At 62.8% G+C, this 15,284-nt stretch overlaps 2 protein-coding genes across 6 annotated transcripts in view; one reads left to right on the plus strand and one right to left on the minus strand.

Moving 5' to 3' along the window:
- ADGRA2 (adhesion G protein-coupled receptor A2) overlaps window positions 1-9,645 on the plus strand; it is a 36,004-nt gene extending 26,359 nt beyond the window's left edge. Inside the window, exons 7-19 of one of the 5 annotated variants that reach the window (XM_051832363.3) lie at window positions 254-467; window positions 785-949; window positions 1,502-1,700; window positions 2,177-2,326; window positions 2,457-2,618; window positions 3,125-3,349; window positions 3,455-3,671; window positions 4,231-4,430; window positions 5,415-5,542; window positions 5,739-5,946; window positions 6,150-6,295; window positions 6,678-6,767; window positions 6,918-9,645. In XM_051832363.3, coding sequence (XP_051688323.3) covers window positions 254-467; window positions 785-949; window positions 1,502-1,700; window positions 2,177-2,326; window positions 2,457-2,618; window positions 3,125-3,349; window positions 3,455-3,671; window positions 4,231-4,430; window positions 5,415-5,542; window positions 5,739-5,946; window positions 6,150-6,295; window positions 6,678-6,767; window positions 6,918-8,187 — 3,374 coding nt within the window. In that variant the 3' untranslated portion in view covers window positions 8,188-9,645. Of the gene's footprint in view, window positions 1-253; window positions 468-784; window positions 950-1,501; window positions 1,701-2,176; window positions 2,327-2,456; window positions 2,619-3,124; window positions 3,350-3,454; window positions 3,672-4,230; window positions 4,431-5,414; window positions 5,543-5,738; window positions 5,947-6,149; window positions 6,296-6,677; window positions 6,768-6,917 lie in introns of those variants that run through there. The other 4 variants (XM_051832364.3, XM_089325892.1, XM_089325893.1 and 1 more) reach the window with 4 other exon arrangements.
- On the minus strand, window positions 9,549-14,130 carry BRF2 (BRF2 general transcription factor IIIB subunit). The gene is made up of 4 exons (XM_002720786.6): window positions 13,868-14,130; window positions 12,821-12,880; window positions 11,719-12,040; window positions 9,549-10,875 (listed from the first exon to the last, which is right to left on the minus strand). Exons 1-4 carry the CDS (start codon window positions 14,019-14,021, stop codon window positions 10,146-10,148), a joined length of 1,266 nt encoding a protein of 421 aa, XP_002720832.4. The 5' UTR covers window positions 14,022-14,130; the 3' UTR covers window positions 9,549-10,145.
- Window positions 14,131-15,284: the final 1,154 nt, after the last annotated feature.

Below are 15,284 nucleotides of genomic sequence, written 5' to 3' on the forward strand. Positions count from 1 at the left end.
GCTGTAGGCTGGGCTGCTCCCTTTCCCTTCCCTGGCTTCCCTTCCCTTCCTTCAGGGGGTTGCTAGTTTGTGTTCCCAACCCCCTGGGGTGATGCAGAGAAGGGAGGGGGACAGACAGAATGGCACCTGTGCTTTGTCCCAAGAACACCTGCTCCTCCTTGGCTCTTTTCTGGCCTCTTCTCACGCCCCCCCAACCACCTCTCCCGGGGTCTCACTCACGCTCAGGCCCCCTGCTCCATGTCTCCTCCCACAGAGGGGGCCCTGGAGCTGCACACCCACCACCTCATCCCCTCCCTGCGCCAAGTGGTGTTCCAGGGCGACCGGCTGCCCTTCCAGTGCTCTGCCAGCTACCTGGGCAACGACACCCGCATCCGCTGGTACCACAACCAGGCCCTCGTGCAGGGCGACGAGCAGGCGGGCGTCCTCCTGGCCGACAGCCTCATCCACGACTGCACGTTCATCACCAGGTACAGGCCCCGCCGCGAGCCCGCCCGGAGGGCCGTGCCCAGCCGCGGAGGGTGGCTGTGTGGGCCCAGGACTGAGCCCTGAGTGCTCTGAGTGGAGGCCCACAGTCAGACGCAGGGCAGATTAGAATCTCGCTTGTGGAGCTGGGGAGCTGGAAGCTCAAGCTCTGACTATCCAGGGCATGCAGGAGAGGAGGCGTGTGTGTGCTCACAGCCTGGCTCAGTTAAAGAACCAAGGCTGAGGCTCGTGCAGGGGACAGGTGGGGGGGGGCGTGGCTGGCCTGAGAGCGCCCCACTGAGCCAGCCCGCCCGCCCTGCAGTGAGCTGACCCTGTCTCACATCGGCGTGTGGGCCTCGGGCGAGTGGGAGTGCTCCGTGGCCACGGCCCAGGGCAACACCAGCAGGAAGGTGGAGATCGTGGTGCTGGAGACCTCCGCCTCCTACTGCCCCGCCGAGCGTGTCGCCAACAACCGCGGGGACTTCAGGTGCAGGCCTGCTTTCTCTGCAGGGATCCGGGACCCCTGGCCCGCACGCTGCCCCGCCCCCTGCCCCCTGCCCCAGCCTGGCTCTTGCCCCTGAAAGCACAGGTGGCAGGGGCTCCCCATCTCTTGCCTTGGTTGCAGCCTGAGATGGAGCTCACCCGCCCCCTCGTCATGCAGCCCAAAACCTCGCTGTTGCATTTCCAGGGACCTTACTCTGTGTCTGAAGTCACCATCCGATGGGCAGGGTGCTGTCCAAGAACAGAAGGGTGCCTGGGGGCTTCCCTCCATTAAGAGCCCCGTCTGCTAGGTGCCCAGGCCCTGTTCTCCCCACTGTACAGCTGGCAACACTGAGGCCCAGAAAGAATCCTATCACCTGTGACAGCACCGTGCAGATCTCGGGGACCCCTGGAGGGCATCAGAACCCCCTCTCTTGCACCCCTACCCCGGGCCCCAGGAGCCTGGCATTTGGGTTCTGAGGGCAGCGGGTGGTGGGGGAGGGTGGTGCCTTACTCCAAAGACCCTGGGTCATTGGCAGCTTCCCGCCTCTGTCCCCAGGTGGCCTCGGACACTAGCTGGCATCACCGCCTACCAGTCCTGCCTGCAGTACCCCTTCACCTCGGTGCCGCTGAGCGGGGGTGCCCCGGGCACCCGAGCCTCCCGCCGCTGTGACCGAGCCGGCCGCTGGGAGCCAGGGGACTATTCCCACTGCCTGCACACCAACGATATCACCCGGGTGCTTTACACCTTTGTGTTGGTGAGGCCAGGGGAGGAGGGCGGGGCCCACCAGCGCCGGGTCTAGGGGACGGGGACACGGAGAAGCCTGCGGGCCCCAGGGGCGGATCCCCGGCCTCCGGGCTGCTAGGCTGCACGCCTCAGCTCCCCACGGCGTGCACACCTGTGGGTGGACGGGGCCCGGCGTCCCCCTGTCAGTTCCCACGGGAGTCCAGGAGATTCGGCCCCACCAAGGCCACGCTGAGGAAGCGGCTCAGGCCTCCCCCAACTCTGTCCACTACCGACACATAAAAACACAGCCCCACTGCCCATCCAAGTGGGTGGCACAGGCTGTGGCGGTCACCTCCTCCTGTCTCGGTTACCCCAGCAGGTGGACCACACACCCCTCACCCCTACCCCGGCAGTGTCACCCCGAGCACCAGCTCCCAGGGGCAGGTCCCCCCAGGGGCAGTTGTGGGCAGGAGGGACAAGGCAATCCTCTTTCTCCCCTACCCCCAGATGCCCATCAACGCCTCCAACGCGCTGACCCTGGCCCACCAGCTGCGAGTGTACACGGCCGAGGCCGCCAGCTTCTCAGATATGATGGACGTAGTCTATGTGGCTCAGATGATCCAGAAGTTCTTGGGTTACGTTGACCAGATCAAAGAGGTAACAGGGGAGCCCGTGAACCTCCCTGCGCCCCAGCCCCCAACCCGCTCAAGCCTCGGTCCTGCCCCACTCCCGTGTCCCAAGCCCCACTCCCACCCTCAGTGACAGCCCTGCCCGCCCACTCCCGCAGCTGGTGGAGGTGATGGTGGACATGGCCAGCAACCTGATGCTGGTGGACGAGCACCTGCTGTGGCTGGCCCAGCGTGAGGACAAGGCCTGCAGCGGCATTGTGGGAGCCCTGGAGCGCATCGGCGGGGCCGCCCTCAGCCCCCACGCCCAGCACATCTCTGTGGTAATGCGCTCCCCTCCCCCGGGCTTCGCGATAGAGGGAGAGTCCTCAGAGTGTGGGGAGGGGCAGGGGAGTGGCCCTCCCCATCCAGAGATGGGAACGCCCCACCCCCTCCCCAGGGTGTGCACCTGCCAAAGACTCCACTAGCGAGGACAGCTACCGTGAGCAGGCCCTGAGCCATGCTGTGTCCCATTCGGAGTCGTCCTGGGGCAGTGCAGAGGAGAGGGGCTGGTGACAGAAGAAACAGAAGGGGGGTGAAGGGACAGGAGGGGCAGGCCCCTGAGAGGAGGGTGACATCTCCCATTCGCTGGAGTCGTCTGCCAGTGAAGCAGCACAGGGTGCGTCTTCCACGTGCTCCGTCCTGGGCTGGGCACTTTGGGAGGGACAGAGCGCTGGATGTGGGGCCTGCTCTTGCAGAGCTGAGCGAGACAGGAGGGAGGGTGGGAGGCTCGGTGGCAGGTGCGAGGGAGGACGCCAGGGGCAGCGCGTGACCAGTGCCCTGCCCCTAGAACTCGAGGAACGTGGCCTTGGAGGCCTACCTCGTCAAGCCGCACAGCTACGTGGGTCTCACCTGCACGGCCTTCCAGCGGAGGGAGGTCAGCCTCCCCGGCGGGCGCCCCAGCAGCCCCGGCCACAGCCTCCAGCCTGAGCCCGAACCCCTGGCTGAGCAGCAGCTGCGCTTTCGCTGCACCACCGGGAGGCCCAACGTGTCCCTGTCTTCCTTCCACATCAAGGTGGGGACTGGGGGATGGGCTCCAGGACAGTGCGGGGAGAGGGGGGGACAGGAGGGGGCTGGGGGATGTCCCGAGTGTCTCTAAGGAGCTCCCATGTGCCCCCAGAACAGCGTGGCCCTGGCCTCCATCCAGCTGCCCCCCAGTCTGTTCTCATCGCTGCCGGCTGCCCTGGCTCCCCCGGTACCCCCCGACTGCACCTTGCAACTGCTCGTCTTCCGAAACGGCCGCCTGTTCCGCAGCCATGGCAACGCCTCCCGCCCTGGAGTCGCAGGGCCTGGCAAGAGGCGCGGCGTGGCCACCCCTGTCATCTTTGCAGGAACCAGTAAGGGACCGAGCACCCCCACTCCCACCACCACCAGGCCTCCCACGTGCCTGTCTGGGCCATGTCTGTGCCCCACAGAGGCTGCTGTCTCACTGAGCAACGCAAGGCTTAGGGAACACCCCAGCACAACTGTAGACAGAAGTCCCTGAGCAGGCAGCCCTGGAAAGAAGCCTTCTCGGGAGGCCATGGTGGGCAGGGGGGCTTTGGGACCATCGGCATTTCCAGAGACAGCAGGGAAGACAGACAGGGCAGGAGGGAGCAAAGGGGTGCAGGCGAGACATGCCATGTTGCACCAGCACCTCGCTCAGAGCCTAGATGGACGCAGCTGCAGCCCAACCCCAGAAGCCTGCCTTGCCCTCTCCCCATCAGTGAGCCCGTCCACTCCCCCCATGCCTGGGCCTGTCCTTGACCTTCTGTTTGCCAGATGCCCCCACACCGCTCTGCCCAGCCTCCCAGCCCTGCCTCTAACTCTGCCCACCTAGCACAGCAGCTGTTTTGCTGTCCCGCCCCCTCGCCAGCCTCCCTGATGGCCTGCTGTGTCTCCGTGTGGCTTCGACAGGTGGCTGCGGCGTGGGAAACCTGACGGAGCCCGTGGCCGTCTCGCTGCGGCACTGGGCCGAGGGTGTCGAGCCCGTGGCGGCCTGGTGGAGCCAGGAGGGGTCCGGGGGCTGGAGCTCTGAGGGCTGCCAGCTCCGCTCCAGCCAGCCCAATGTCAGCTCCCTGCATTGCCAGCACCTGGGCAACGTGGCCGTGCTCATGGTGAGTACGGCAGAGGGCCGGGGGAGAGGGAGTTTTGGGAGGCGGGAAACAAGGGGCCACTGAGCATGTGCAGGGGATGTGTGGGTGCCCTGTGGCCACGGGGAAATAAAGGACAGCAGCCCCACGCAGATGCAGCCTCAGCTGGCGGGACGTGGGGGGACCTGGCCTCTGGTCCGGGCCACACCTTTCAGGTGAAGCCAGGGAGAGAGATGATCTGGAACTACCCAGCCTGGCCTCCACAGCCTGCACTTCCTGGGACCCAGAGTCAGGTTTTTTTTTTTTTTTTTTTTTAAGGATTATTTATTTATTGGAAAGGCAGAGTTACAGAGAGAGGGAGAGATCTTGTATTCGCTGGTTCACTCCCCAAATGGCTGCAACAGCTGGGGCTGGGCCAAGCTGAAGCTAAGAGCCAGGAGCTGCTTCTGGGTTTCCTGTGTGGGTGGCAGGGGCCCAGACACTTGGGCCATCTTCTGCTGCTTTCCCAAGCCATTAGTAGGGGGCTGGTTCGGAAGTGGAGCAGCCGGGGCTGGAACTGGCACTGATGTGGGATGCCAGCGCCACAGGCAGTGGCTTAACCCACTGCTCCACGACACGGGGACCAGGGTCCACGGTGTGACTAAAACTACCTGAGAACAGATCTCCGCTGTCTCAGCCCCCTCTCGCATCCCATTCTGTACCCAACTTTCGCAGACTCTGAGCAGGCAGGCAGCAGTGTCAGAGGACAGAGCTTCCCGCTCTGTCCTCATGTCTGAGAAGTTTCCAGAAAGGGCCGGGGACTGGGACGGGGAAGGCGGCAGTGGACTCCTGCTCCCTAAGGCCGACTTCCTGAGCGTGGACGCCCGGTGCTGACACCCTTGCCCGCCAGGATGGACGAGGCTCCACAGCTCAGGACGGGGGCCGGCAGGGCTCAGGAAGCAGAACTCCAACCCAGGGCGCTGGCAAGGCGTGCAGGCTGCTTACTTCCCCTCCCTGCCCCTCCCCCAGGAGCTGAGTGCTTTCCCCAGGGAAGCAGGGGGCCCTGGAGTGGGGCTGCATCCAGTCGTGTACCCCTGCACGGCCCTGCTGCTGCTCTGCCTCTTCTCCACCATCATCACCTACATCCTCAACCACAGGTGGGCGCTCCTGTAGGGAGGGCGGGCGTGGGGACAGGCAGTGGGTCGCCCCAAGGACTGGCGGGGCCCACGTGATACCCTCAGGCTCTTGTTAGCATGCTTTTTGGTGAAGGTTCTGGGGTTGGAAACACACCTGGGGAGTTGAGGACTTCATGTCCACGGCCTCTGCTGCATGTGGGCACGTGCACACCAACAGCCATCCGTTCGTGGCCTCGCCCCTCTGCTGTCCCGGTGGGCCTGGGACCCCCGTGGGCCTGACCTCAGGCTGTCTCTGGGGCAGCTGCATCCACGTGTCCCGGAAGAGCTGGCACATGCTGCTGAACCTGTGCTTCCACATGGCCATGACCTCGGCCGTGTTTGCGGGAGGCATCACGCTCACCAACTACCAGATGGCCTGCCAGGCGGTGAGCAGAGGCGACTGGGGGTTGGGGTGGGGCAGGGAGATGCACGGGAGGAAAAGTGAGGCTCCGCAGAGGGGCCCAGCGCCATCACTCTGCAGAGAGAACGAGCCGTGGGGGTGCAGGCGGGAAGTACTGCGAGAGGCAGAGTGCTGGGGGAATGCCGGGAGCAGCGGCCCAGTCCCCCAGCCTCGGTGCTGACCCTGCAGGTGGGCATCACTCTGCACTACTCCTCTCTGTCCACACTGCTCTGGATGGGAGTGAAGGCCCGAGTCCTCCACAAGGAGCTCACCTGGAGGCCGCCCCCTTCACAGGACGGGGACCCTGCCCTGCCTGCTCCCCGACCCATGCTCCGGTACGTGTTTCGCTGTGGGAGAGGGGTGGCCCCGAGTCTGAGGACATCACTCTCCCAAGCCAGAAGAGGCAAGCCCTGGGTGCTGCCGGGTTACCCAAGGCTGGGGGTGGGGGAGGGGTGCATCCTGCAGGCTTCTTGGGCTTGACAAGGCCAGGAAAGGCAGTGAGTCCAAAAGGGCATGGGGCAGGGGTCTGAGAACCGAGTGGCGCTCCTGACGCCTGCGCTGTTTGGGGTCAGAGAGAACGCCATCCCTTAGAATGGTCTTGGCCCCAGAACAAGCTGGGTCTGCTCTGCAGGGGGCCTGGCAGCCCTGACAGAGTCAAAGGGCAAAGATCGTGGCGCCGAGACGCCTCCAGGTCAAGGGTGCCTCTCTGACCCCCAGGTTCTACCTGATTGCCGGAGGAATCCCACTCATCATCTGTGGCGTCACTGCAGCTGTCAACATCCACAACTACCGCGACCACAGTCCCTAGTGAGCACTCCTGCCCTGGCGGGACAACCGGCCGGGGTCCACCCCGCCGGTGACCCACCCACACCCACGCCCACAAGCCAGCGTCTGTCTCCACTCCCATAGCCCGCATCCCACACCCCCTCCCTGACGCCCTGCCCGTATCTCCCTCAGCTGCTGGCTGGTGTGGCGTCCGAGCCTTGGAGCCTTCTACATCCCCGTGGCTTTGATTCTGCTCATCACTTGGATCTACTTCCTGTGCGCAGGGCTGCGCTTGCGGGGGCCTCCCGCACACAGCGCAAAGGCCGCTGGCAGCAGGCTGTCCGCGGAGCCTGGGGAGGAGCTGAGAGGTTCCGCACGGCTCAGGAGCAGCGGCGCCCTCCTGAGTGACTCGGGCTCCCTTCTGGCAACCGGGAGCACAGGGGTGGTGACCCCTGCGCCCCCGGACAGCGACGGCCTCTATTCTCCAGGGGTGCAGCTTGGGGCGCTGGTGACCACGCATTTCCTCTACCTAGCCATGTGGGCCTGTGGGGCTCTGGCCGTGTCGCAGCGCTGGCTGCCCCGCGTGGTGTGCAGCTGCCTGTACGGGGTGGCGGCCTCGGCCCTGGGCCTCTTCGTCTTCACCCACCACTGTGCCAGGCGCAGGGATGTGAGGGCCTCCTGGCGCGCCTGCTGCCCGCCTGCCTTGCCCGCGGCCTCCCACGGCCCTGCTCGGACCCTGTCCGCCGCCCCAGAAGATGGATCCCCGGTGCCGGGAGAGGGGCCCGCAGGCTCGCTGAAGTCCTCCCCGAGCGGCTGCAGCGCCGGCGCGCCCCCGGGTCCCTGCAAGCTCACCAACCTGCAGCTGGCGCAGAGCCAGGCATGCGAGGCGGGCGTGGCGGTGTGCGGGGAAGGGGAACCAGAGCCAGTGGGCTCACGGGGGAGCCTCGCTCCCCGCCACTCCAACAACTTGCACCACGGCCGCCGAGCGCACAAGAGCCGGGCCAAGGGGCACCGCGCCGCGGAAGCCGGCGGCAAGAACCGGCTCAAAGCCCTGCGCGGGGGTGCAGTGCCTGAGCTGCTGTCCAGCGAGAGCGGCAGCCTGCACAACAGCCCGTCTGACAGCTACGCAGGCAGCAGCCGCAACAGCCCGGGCGCCGGCCTGCAGCGGGAGGGCGAGCCGGCGCTCACGCCGTCCGAGGGCAGCGACACGAGCGCCGCGCCGCTCCCCGACCTGGGCCGGCCGGGCCAGCACCGCAGTGCCAGTCGCGACAACCTCAGGGGCGGCGGCGGTGGCGGCGCGTTGGAGAAGGAGAGCAAGCGCCGCTCGTACCCGCTGCACACCGCTAGCCTCAATGGCGCCCCCAAGGGGGGCAAGTATGACGACGTCAATGTGACGGGGGCGGAGGCTGCTGGGGGCGCCTGCATGAAGACGGGCCTCTGGAAGAGTGAGACCACCGTCTAGGGTGGGCGTGGGCCATGCATTAGGACAGGCTGGCCGCACGGGCTGAGCCCCTCCCACTGCGGCCCAGGTGCCCATGGGTGCTCACCTGTAGCCCTGGCAGGCTGGGGAAAAGGAGAAAGGCAGAGGCTGGTCACTTGTCCTGAAGGCCATGCCCCTGCTGCAGCGACAGACAATCCCAGAAACACACATAACCTGTTTCCGTCCAGCTCAGGCCAATTTGGACAGTCAAGCTAGGGGTACCCTGCCAGGGAGGCCCAGCCCAAGAAGGCTCCTGCCTCAGCACCCCCACCCCCCACCCCTGACATCAACCCTACCAGGAAAAGCACAGATGACCAGGGACGCTGGGGACTGGGTTGTCCGCTCACCGCCTCCCTCTGCAGGTCGGCCGCTTAGGGCATGGCTTCTCCCCAGCTTCTGGCAAAGGGAGCCAGCCTAGCAAGGAGCCAGGTGACTAGGACCAATGGGAGGGGACCAGGTGCTGCTTTTCAGACTAACTATGCAAGAGGGGAGGGCGGCAGGACTGGGGACCAACCAGTCCTGTAGGGAGGGCAGGTGGGAAAGGGCACAGCTGGGGCTGAGGCACGCTTCCCAGAGGAGAGGCCCACAAACTACACAGCAGAGCTCAGAGCCCGGCGAGACAGGGGCGGCCCTACTCCTGGGAGCCGAGCCTGCCTGGTGCCCGCCATGACCCGAGGGAACCGTCCTGGGGTCCCGGCAGGACTGTCACACCACGACGGATGCTCGGAGGAAGAGCTGCACCACGAAGGCTGAAGCTCTTGGGCCAGTCGGCGAGACCCAAGTCTCACCCGGGCCCGCACCGCCGCGGCGTGAAGGAAGAGCGTCCTTGCCTCTGGGAGGCTGTACCGGAAGCTCCATCTCTGGCTCTACCAGCGGAGCCTGCCGGATGCCACGAAGTGTCCCGACTCACAGAGGCCCTGAGGCAGCCGCTGGGGTCCCCCCCACCCCTGCTCAGCAGGGACTGTGCCTTCGCCACTGTTCAACACCAGCACTCATGTTTTTCCCACCCTTTTACCACAGGACCAAATGGTGTCCTTGTGAGGAGCGGTTGGAAACCCAGGGGCGGGCCGGGTCCCCTCCCGGCCTCCGTGTCAAGCCGGCCCGATCACCAAGTGAAAGAGGACGCGGGCAGGGGAGGAGGCCCATGCCCGCTGGAATGGGTCCTGTTATTTATGCTTGCTGCACAGACTATTAGAAGGAAAAAAAAAAAAAAAAGCTTTGTATTATTCTTCCACACATGCTGGCTGCTGTTTACATACCCTGCCAATGCCTTAGCACTGGAGAGCTTTTTGCAATACGCTGGGGAAAGGGGAGGGAGGCAATGAAAAGTGCCAAAGAAAACATGTTTTTAAAGGCTCAAGTTTTATACAATAGAATGTTTTCTAGCAGATGCCTCTTGTTTTAATATATTAAAGGTTTGCAAAGCCCTTTAAGCTATAACCTTAGTGTACCCACAGTCCTTTTGTTATGAGACCCAGGATCTCATGACACCACACACACAAACCCGCCGATGCCTGGGAAAGGACATGGGCCCCAGAACCCCCGGCTCCTGCTGCTCCGAGGGCCGATGCCGGCGCCCCGGCAATGCCGACTGCTCCACAGGCAGCAGGGACGCCCCGCTGGGCCTCTAGAAACCTCAGGAGCACCGAGTCCAACTCAAACCGGGAGCGAGGGACTGACACGTCCCCAACCGCTGAAGAGAAAGGCATCCACAGGCCAGGGGCAGACACAACTCGCACCCGGCACCAACGGATAGGGAGCACTCCTCCCGAGCCCTCCCTGCACTCCTGACTCCTACTCTGAGCCCCTCTCGTCCCTTCCAACGACAAACAGCGCCTGTGTGCTCACAGACACTCACTTCCCCAGAAGACAGGCCCATCACCAAGCTGCGATGGGACGAGGTGAGGCGGCCCCGGCTCCTGTCCCGCCATGGCTGTGTGTCAGGGCGGGTTGGGGACACGCCCGGCGGCCTGGCTCGCAGCCTGGGCTCTCTGAAACTCCCGCACTTCCTGGGGGGTGCGCAGATACTGCTCTATCTCACTATCAGAAATGTCCTCATCTCCAGTGACCGTGGACACCGATGGGGTGGGAGGGATCCGCTTGGGGGGCTTCAGCATGCAGGGGGGAAGCAGGGGGACAGGACTGGCTGGCCGCTTCCGCTGAGGCAGACCCGAGGAGCTACCCGCCGCCGCCGCCGCCTCTTCGCCCTGTCCTTGCTCTGGCCCCTGCCGCCCCGGCTCCCGGGCCTCCGCTTCCGCAGCTCCGTCCCGGAAGGCCGCCCGGACCAGCGTGTGGCGGTGCTGCAGGAGGTCCCCGATGTGTTTCACCACGGACCGCTTGTCGAGTTTCAGGACCTGCAGCCAGGCCAGCTGCCCGGCCATCCGCAGCAGCACAGCCAGCAGCTCCTGCAGGCGGGAGGAGGCAGGGTAGGGCAGGTCCACGCTCGCCAGTTTACAAAACCGGGCCAGGGAGCACGTCAGCCGACCCGAGGGCCGCAGCGACTGCCAGGCCAGGAACGTGGCCGCCGTGATGACAGGCAGGGGGTGCCGCCCGGTCACCAGCCACGTCTCGTTCGCCAGCTCCACCAGCTGCAGAGTTCGCGCCAGCATCTTCTCCTTGTCCTCCACATATTTGGCCGGCACGGAGGCGGAGGCCTGGAACAGTTTAAAGCTGAAACAACCACAGGGAGGGTCAGGCCTGCGGGGCTGAGTGAGGAAAGGCGGGCCATTCAAGATGGGGCCGCTCCCGTCCTCCCGGGGCCGCTCGCGCTCACTGGGCAGCGAGGTGAGGGTGCTGAGAACAAACAGGCTGTCTTCTCTCGTTAGGCGAAAGGCAGACCAACGCCAGGCATCGTGAGTGCTTTCCAACGCACTCGCTTCATCTACACCAGGTGCGGGGAAGGGCCAGCCCGCAGGGCCCATGAGGCCTGCGACATCCCTTGGTCCAGCCCTCCCAGGACAACCACGGGCTGGCCTCCAGGTTCAGTCATCAGCAGGCGAACATTCTGTTCAGCCCGCAAACGTTTTATAAATATGGCTCTGCCCAGCCCTGACGTAAGCAAACACACTCCCTGTTTCGCGTGCCTATAGCTGAAAAGTTGGCCCACAGTCACCCAGCTAGGGAGTAACCACGCTTCAAATCCACCAGTGCCCTTGGAAAACAACAGGGCCGCTTCCCAAGAAGGCAGGCTCCGTCTCTAACCTGGTACGAACCGACGCCTGCTGGGCTGCACTGGCAGACAACCCGCCGAGCCCAGGCTGCCGCACGCAGCCCCGAGCAGCCCTGTGCCAAGGCTAACACCCACGCGTCCTATGTCATTAGGTTGCTGGGGAGGCAGAGAGGTTTGAAAAGCACAGCACTCTAGAAACGCACAGTGCTGTCAGCCCCCCCTAGTAGCAGGCACGGTACAGGATGTTTTCCTCCCACGCCCTTTTAGGTGGGCTGTGGTCAAAGACAGCCACAGGCAGGACTTCAGGTCTCGGGACCTGCCCCGCCCCACCCCGCCCCAGGCACCTGCTACAGTAGGTCTTCACCAAGTCTGCCAGGCACAGGGACGGCACGTCCAGCCCCAGCAGCTTCACCATCTGCAGGTAGGTGCTGGAAAACACGTCCAGGTCTGCGTAGAGCAGGGTGCAGATGGTCCCCATGGTGAGCGGCCAGTTATGCTGCCGGCAGGTGATGAGGACGCAGCACCCAACCAGCACCTCCTTCTTCTGCAGCCTGGCGGCGCGGATGCCGGAGTGCCGGTACGCCTGCCGATAGTAGGCGACCGCCGTGTCCTCAAATGTCGGTGGCAACTGCAGAACGCGGCACAGGTCTCTCACTCGGCGGAGACCTTGGGAGACCCATGGCAGGAGTTAGAGCGGGCACGGGAGCGCCTGTGCAGCACCCGGCATATTCTGCTAAGCTAGCCTCGGATAACGGATGCACACATAACTGATCTTTCTGCACCCACAGGAGCGACGCCTGGGGAAGCCACTGCTTTTATTTTTTAAGTAAAATATATTTATTTATTTATTTAATTTGAAAGGCAGAGTTACATAGTGGGAGAGACGGAGAGACAAAGGTCTCCCATCTGCTGGTTCACTCCCCAGATGGCTGCATGGCCAGGACTGGGCCAGGATGAAGCCAGGGGCTTCATCTGGGTCTCCCACGTGGGTGCAGGAGCCCAGGCACTTAGGCCATCCTCTGCTACTTTCCCAAGCATGTGAGCAGGGAGCTGGCTCAGAAGCGGAGCAGCCAGGATTCAAACTGGCACCCATACGGGATGCTGGTGTCACAGGAGGCAGTTTAACACGCTACGCCACAACGCCGGCCCCCCTGTGGTCATTCTAAAGGCGCAAACACCTCGGTGGCAAGAAGTCACACTTCAGCCCACTGTCGTTTGAAGGCTGGTTTGATCCAGGCTCCTCGAGGCAACCTCGAACATGCTGAGCAGACCCAACACTTAGACGGACGCGCTGCCACTCTCGGAGCCGTCTCCGGCCTTGCTCATCACCCACCATTCTACTCTACCCGACACGAGTGATGCTGAAAACAGGAGAGGGAGGCCGCCGGCGGGGCCCACGGGGCAGCTCCCGTGACAGCCGCTGCGCCGTAGAAGGTTGACTCTCACCTCGCTGCTGGCTGCGGCTCGCCTGCTCGCTTTCCCCTGTGCTCCGAGAATACGTGACTTCTGCAAGATCACGGACAAGAAACAACACGCTCAGCCCTCCCGCATCACAGCCCCGCTCCCGCACCCACACCAGGGCCAGGGGCAGAATTCCAGTCTCCGAGCAGCTCTGAAACTTAGCTTTGATTTTATTTTCATCTACTTGGAAGGCACAGCAACACAGAGACAAAGACGGAAAGAGACAGCGAGAGATCGTCCCTCTGCCGGTTCGCTCCCCAAATGCCCACCAAGCCAGGGCCGGGCCAGACTAAGGTCAGGAGCCTGGAACTCCACCTGGGTCTCCCCCAGGAGCAGCAGGGACCGGGCACGGGAGCCATCATCCAGGCAGCATTCGCAGGGAGCTGGATCTGATGCAGAGTAGGTCGCTGGGACTGGGACAGGCTGCAGGCGTCCCACGCAGCAGCTTAGCCCACTGGGACACAAGCCCAGCTCTCTCCACCCCTGCCCTGCCCTGCCCGCAATCCGTCCACAGCAGTCTCAGATACGGAGTTCGAGGAAGGCTGGTACCACAGCAGTCTCCCTAAAGAGCACCAGCTTTTCAGTCTCTCTCTTTTACACCCAACCCAAGCAATTTTCCTGGCTGCGGATTTTTGGATTTTGGACTAGTCAGGGATTTGAAAAGCAATGCAAAGGGAGGGGAAAAAAAAAAGAGGGAGTATTTGTGCCAATGAAAAGCTCTTCGGTTAAACAAACCGTAACCCTAACCCTAACCCTAACGTGCTATAGTTGCAAGGAACTGACCCACGACCGTCCACCACGACCAGACCGGGCAGGTCGAGCGGAACTGGTTTCTGTTTCGTTTATTCAACGTTCGTTGTACCCAGGACGAACCTGGGTGCGTGGGGAACCCGCGAATGGGAGTCCCTGGCCGCCTGCAGAAGCCCGTCTGCTCCCGTATTCAGGGCTGCGCGGGACAGGGAGCGCGGAGCTAGGGAACGCGCGCTATCCCCCCCTACCCCATCGACCCCAGGCAAGGACCCGCACAGGTACCTCGGAGGTGGCCCTCGTCGCTGTAGGTGGTGGTAAGGGTCCCCTCAGTGACCACGCAGCCACAGTCGGAACACACCAGCTGGCTCTGCGAATAGTGCGAGTCTTCCACAAGCTCAGCCGAGCCGCACTCGGGACAGCGGCCTCCGCCCGGCATCTCACAACACGCCGCCGCAACTGGCGCCGCCGCCGCCTCGAGAGCCAGCGACAACCACAGCGCGGCTGGAACTGGAAGGGGACCCTTTTAACAGCTGCACCTTCCTCTTCCGGCCAAAGAGCCGCCGGGATAGGTACTTCGCTCCGGCCCCGCCCCGCGACTGAGAGTCACTTCCGGTCTGTGCCTGTCTAGACTCCGATAGGAACATGAGCTAGGAGAGAAGGATCCTGGGCTAAACTGCTCCGGTCCTCAACGTAGTTTGATGTGGATCAGACTGGTGGCGTTGAATTTGGATGAACATTCTGCCTTTATGGACAAGTACAATAGACTAAAAATTTTTGTCATCCCCAACAACCCTCGCGCTTAAGCGCTAGGGGACTCGCGGATTCCCCACTTCTTTTTCCGTTGATTTTGGCTGTAGTATAAAGTCTATCTCTAAAAGGAAAAATTACGTAGCAGGAAAGCAGGACATTCTATTCTACTTTCCCGGGCTGCTTCCCAAGGAAGTGTGAGTGTCCTTTACCCAACTGTAAAATGAGGGCCGTTGAGGGGCCATTGCTGTGACACAGCGGGCTAATCCTCCGCCTGCAGTGCCGGTATCCCATATGGGCACCAGTTCAAGTCCCAGCTGCTCCACCTTTGATCCAGCTCCCTTCTAATGCACCTGGGAAAGCAGCAGAAGATAGTTCAAGTGCCTGGGCCCCTGCACCCACCTGGGAGACCCGGAAGATGCTCACCTGGCCCAGCTCTGGCCGTTGCAGCTATTTAGAGAGAGAACCAGCAGATAGAAGATTCCTTCTCTCTCAATCTCTCTCTCTCTCCCTGCTGCCCCCTAACTCTGCCTGTCAAATAAATAAAAAATAAATATAAAAGAAAAAAAATGAGGACATTGAGTTAAAATCCAGGGGCAAACTCCAATGCTTTGGGAAAGCCAGAGAAGGAATTTCTGCCAGAATTTGGAGTGAAAGAACGTGGAGTGGTGAGGTTTTTGATAGACTCAAGGGCATACGCAGATTCAGGAGATTTTAAAGCCTTGGGCTTTTTTTTTTTTAAAGATTTATTTATTTGAAAGTCAGAGTTACACAGAGAGAAGGAGAGGCAGAGAGAGAGAGAGAGGTCTTCCATCTGCTGGTTCACTCCCCAATTGGCTGCAACAGCTGGAGCTTCTTCCAGGTCTCCCATGTGGGTTCAGGGGCCCAAGGACTTGGGACATCTTCTACTGCTTTCCCGGGCCATAGCAGAGAGCTGGATCAGAAGTGGAGA

Source organism: Oryctolagus cuniculus, chromosome 2 (assembly GCF_051225735.1).
Source record: "Oryctolagus cuniculus isolate XC-2025 breed Fujian yellow rabbit chromosome 2, ASM5122573v1, whole genome shotgun sequence".
NCBI classification, from domain to species: Eukaryota; Metazoa; Chordata; class Mammalia; order Lagomorpha; family Leporidae; genus Oryctolagus; species Oryctolagus cuniculus.

Bases quoted from the DNA above. Each gene is read 5' to 3' on its own strand.
- BRF2 (XM_002720786.6), bottom strand. From the start codon at position 14,021: ATGCCGGGCGGAGGCCGCTGTCCCGAGTGCGGCTCGGCTGAGCTTGTG. The intron at 12,881-13,867 runs GTACCTGTGCGG...GTGATCTTGCAG, and splicing joins CGACGAGGGCCACCTCCGAG to AAGTCACGTATTCTCGGAGC. The intron at 12,041-12,820 runs GTGAGAGTCAAC...GGGTCTCCCAAG, and splicing joins GAGCCGCAGCCAGCAGCGAG to GTCTCCGCCGAGTGAGAGAC.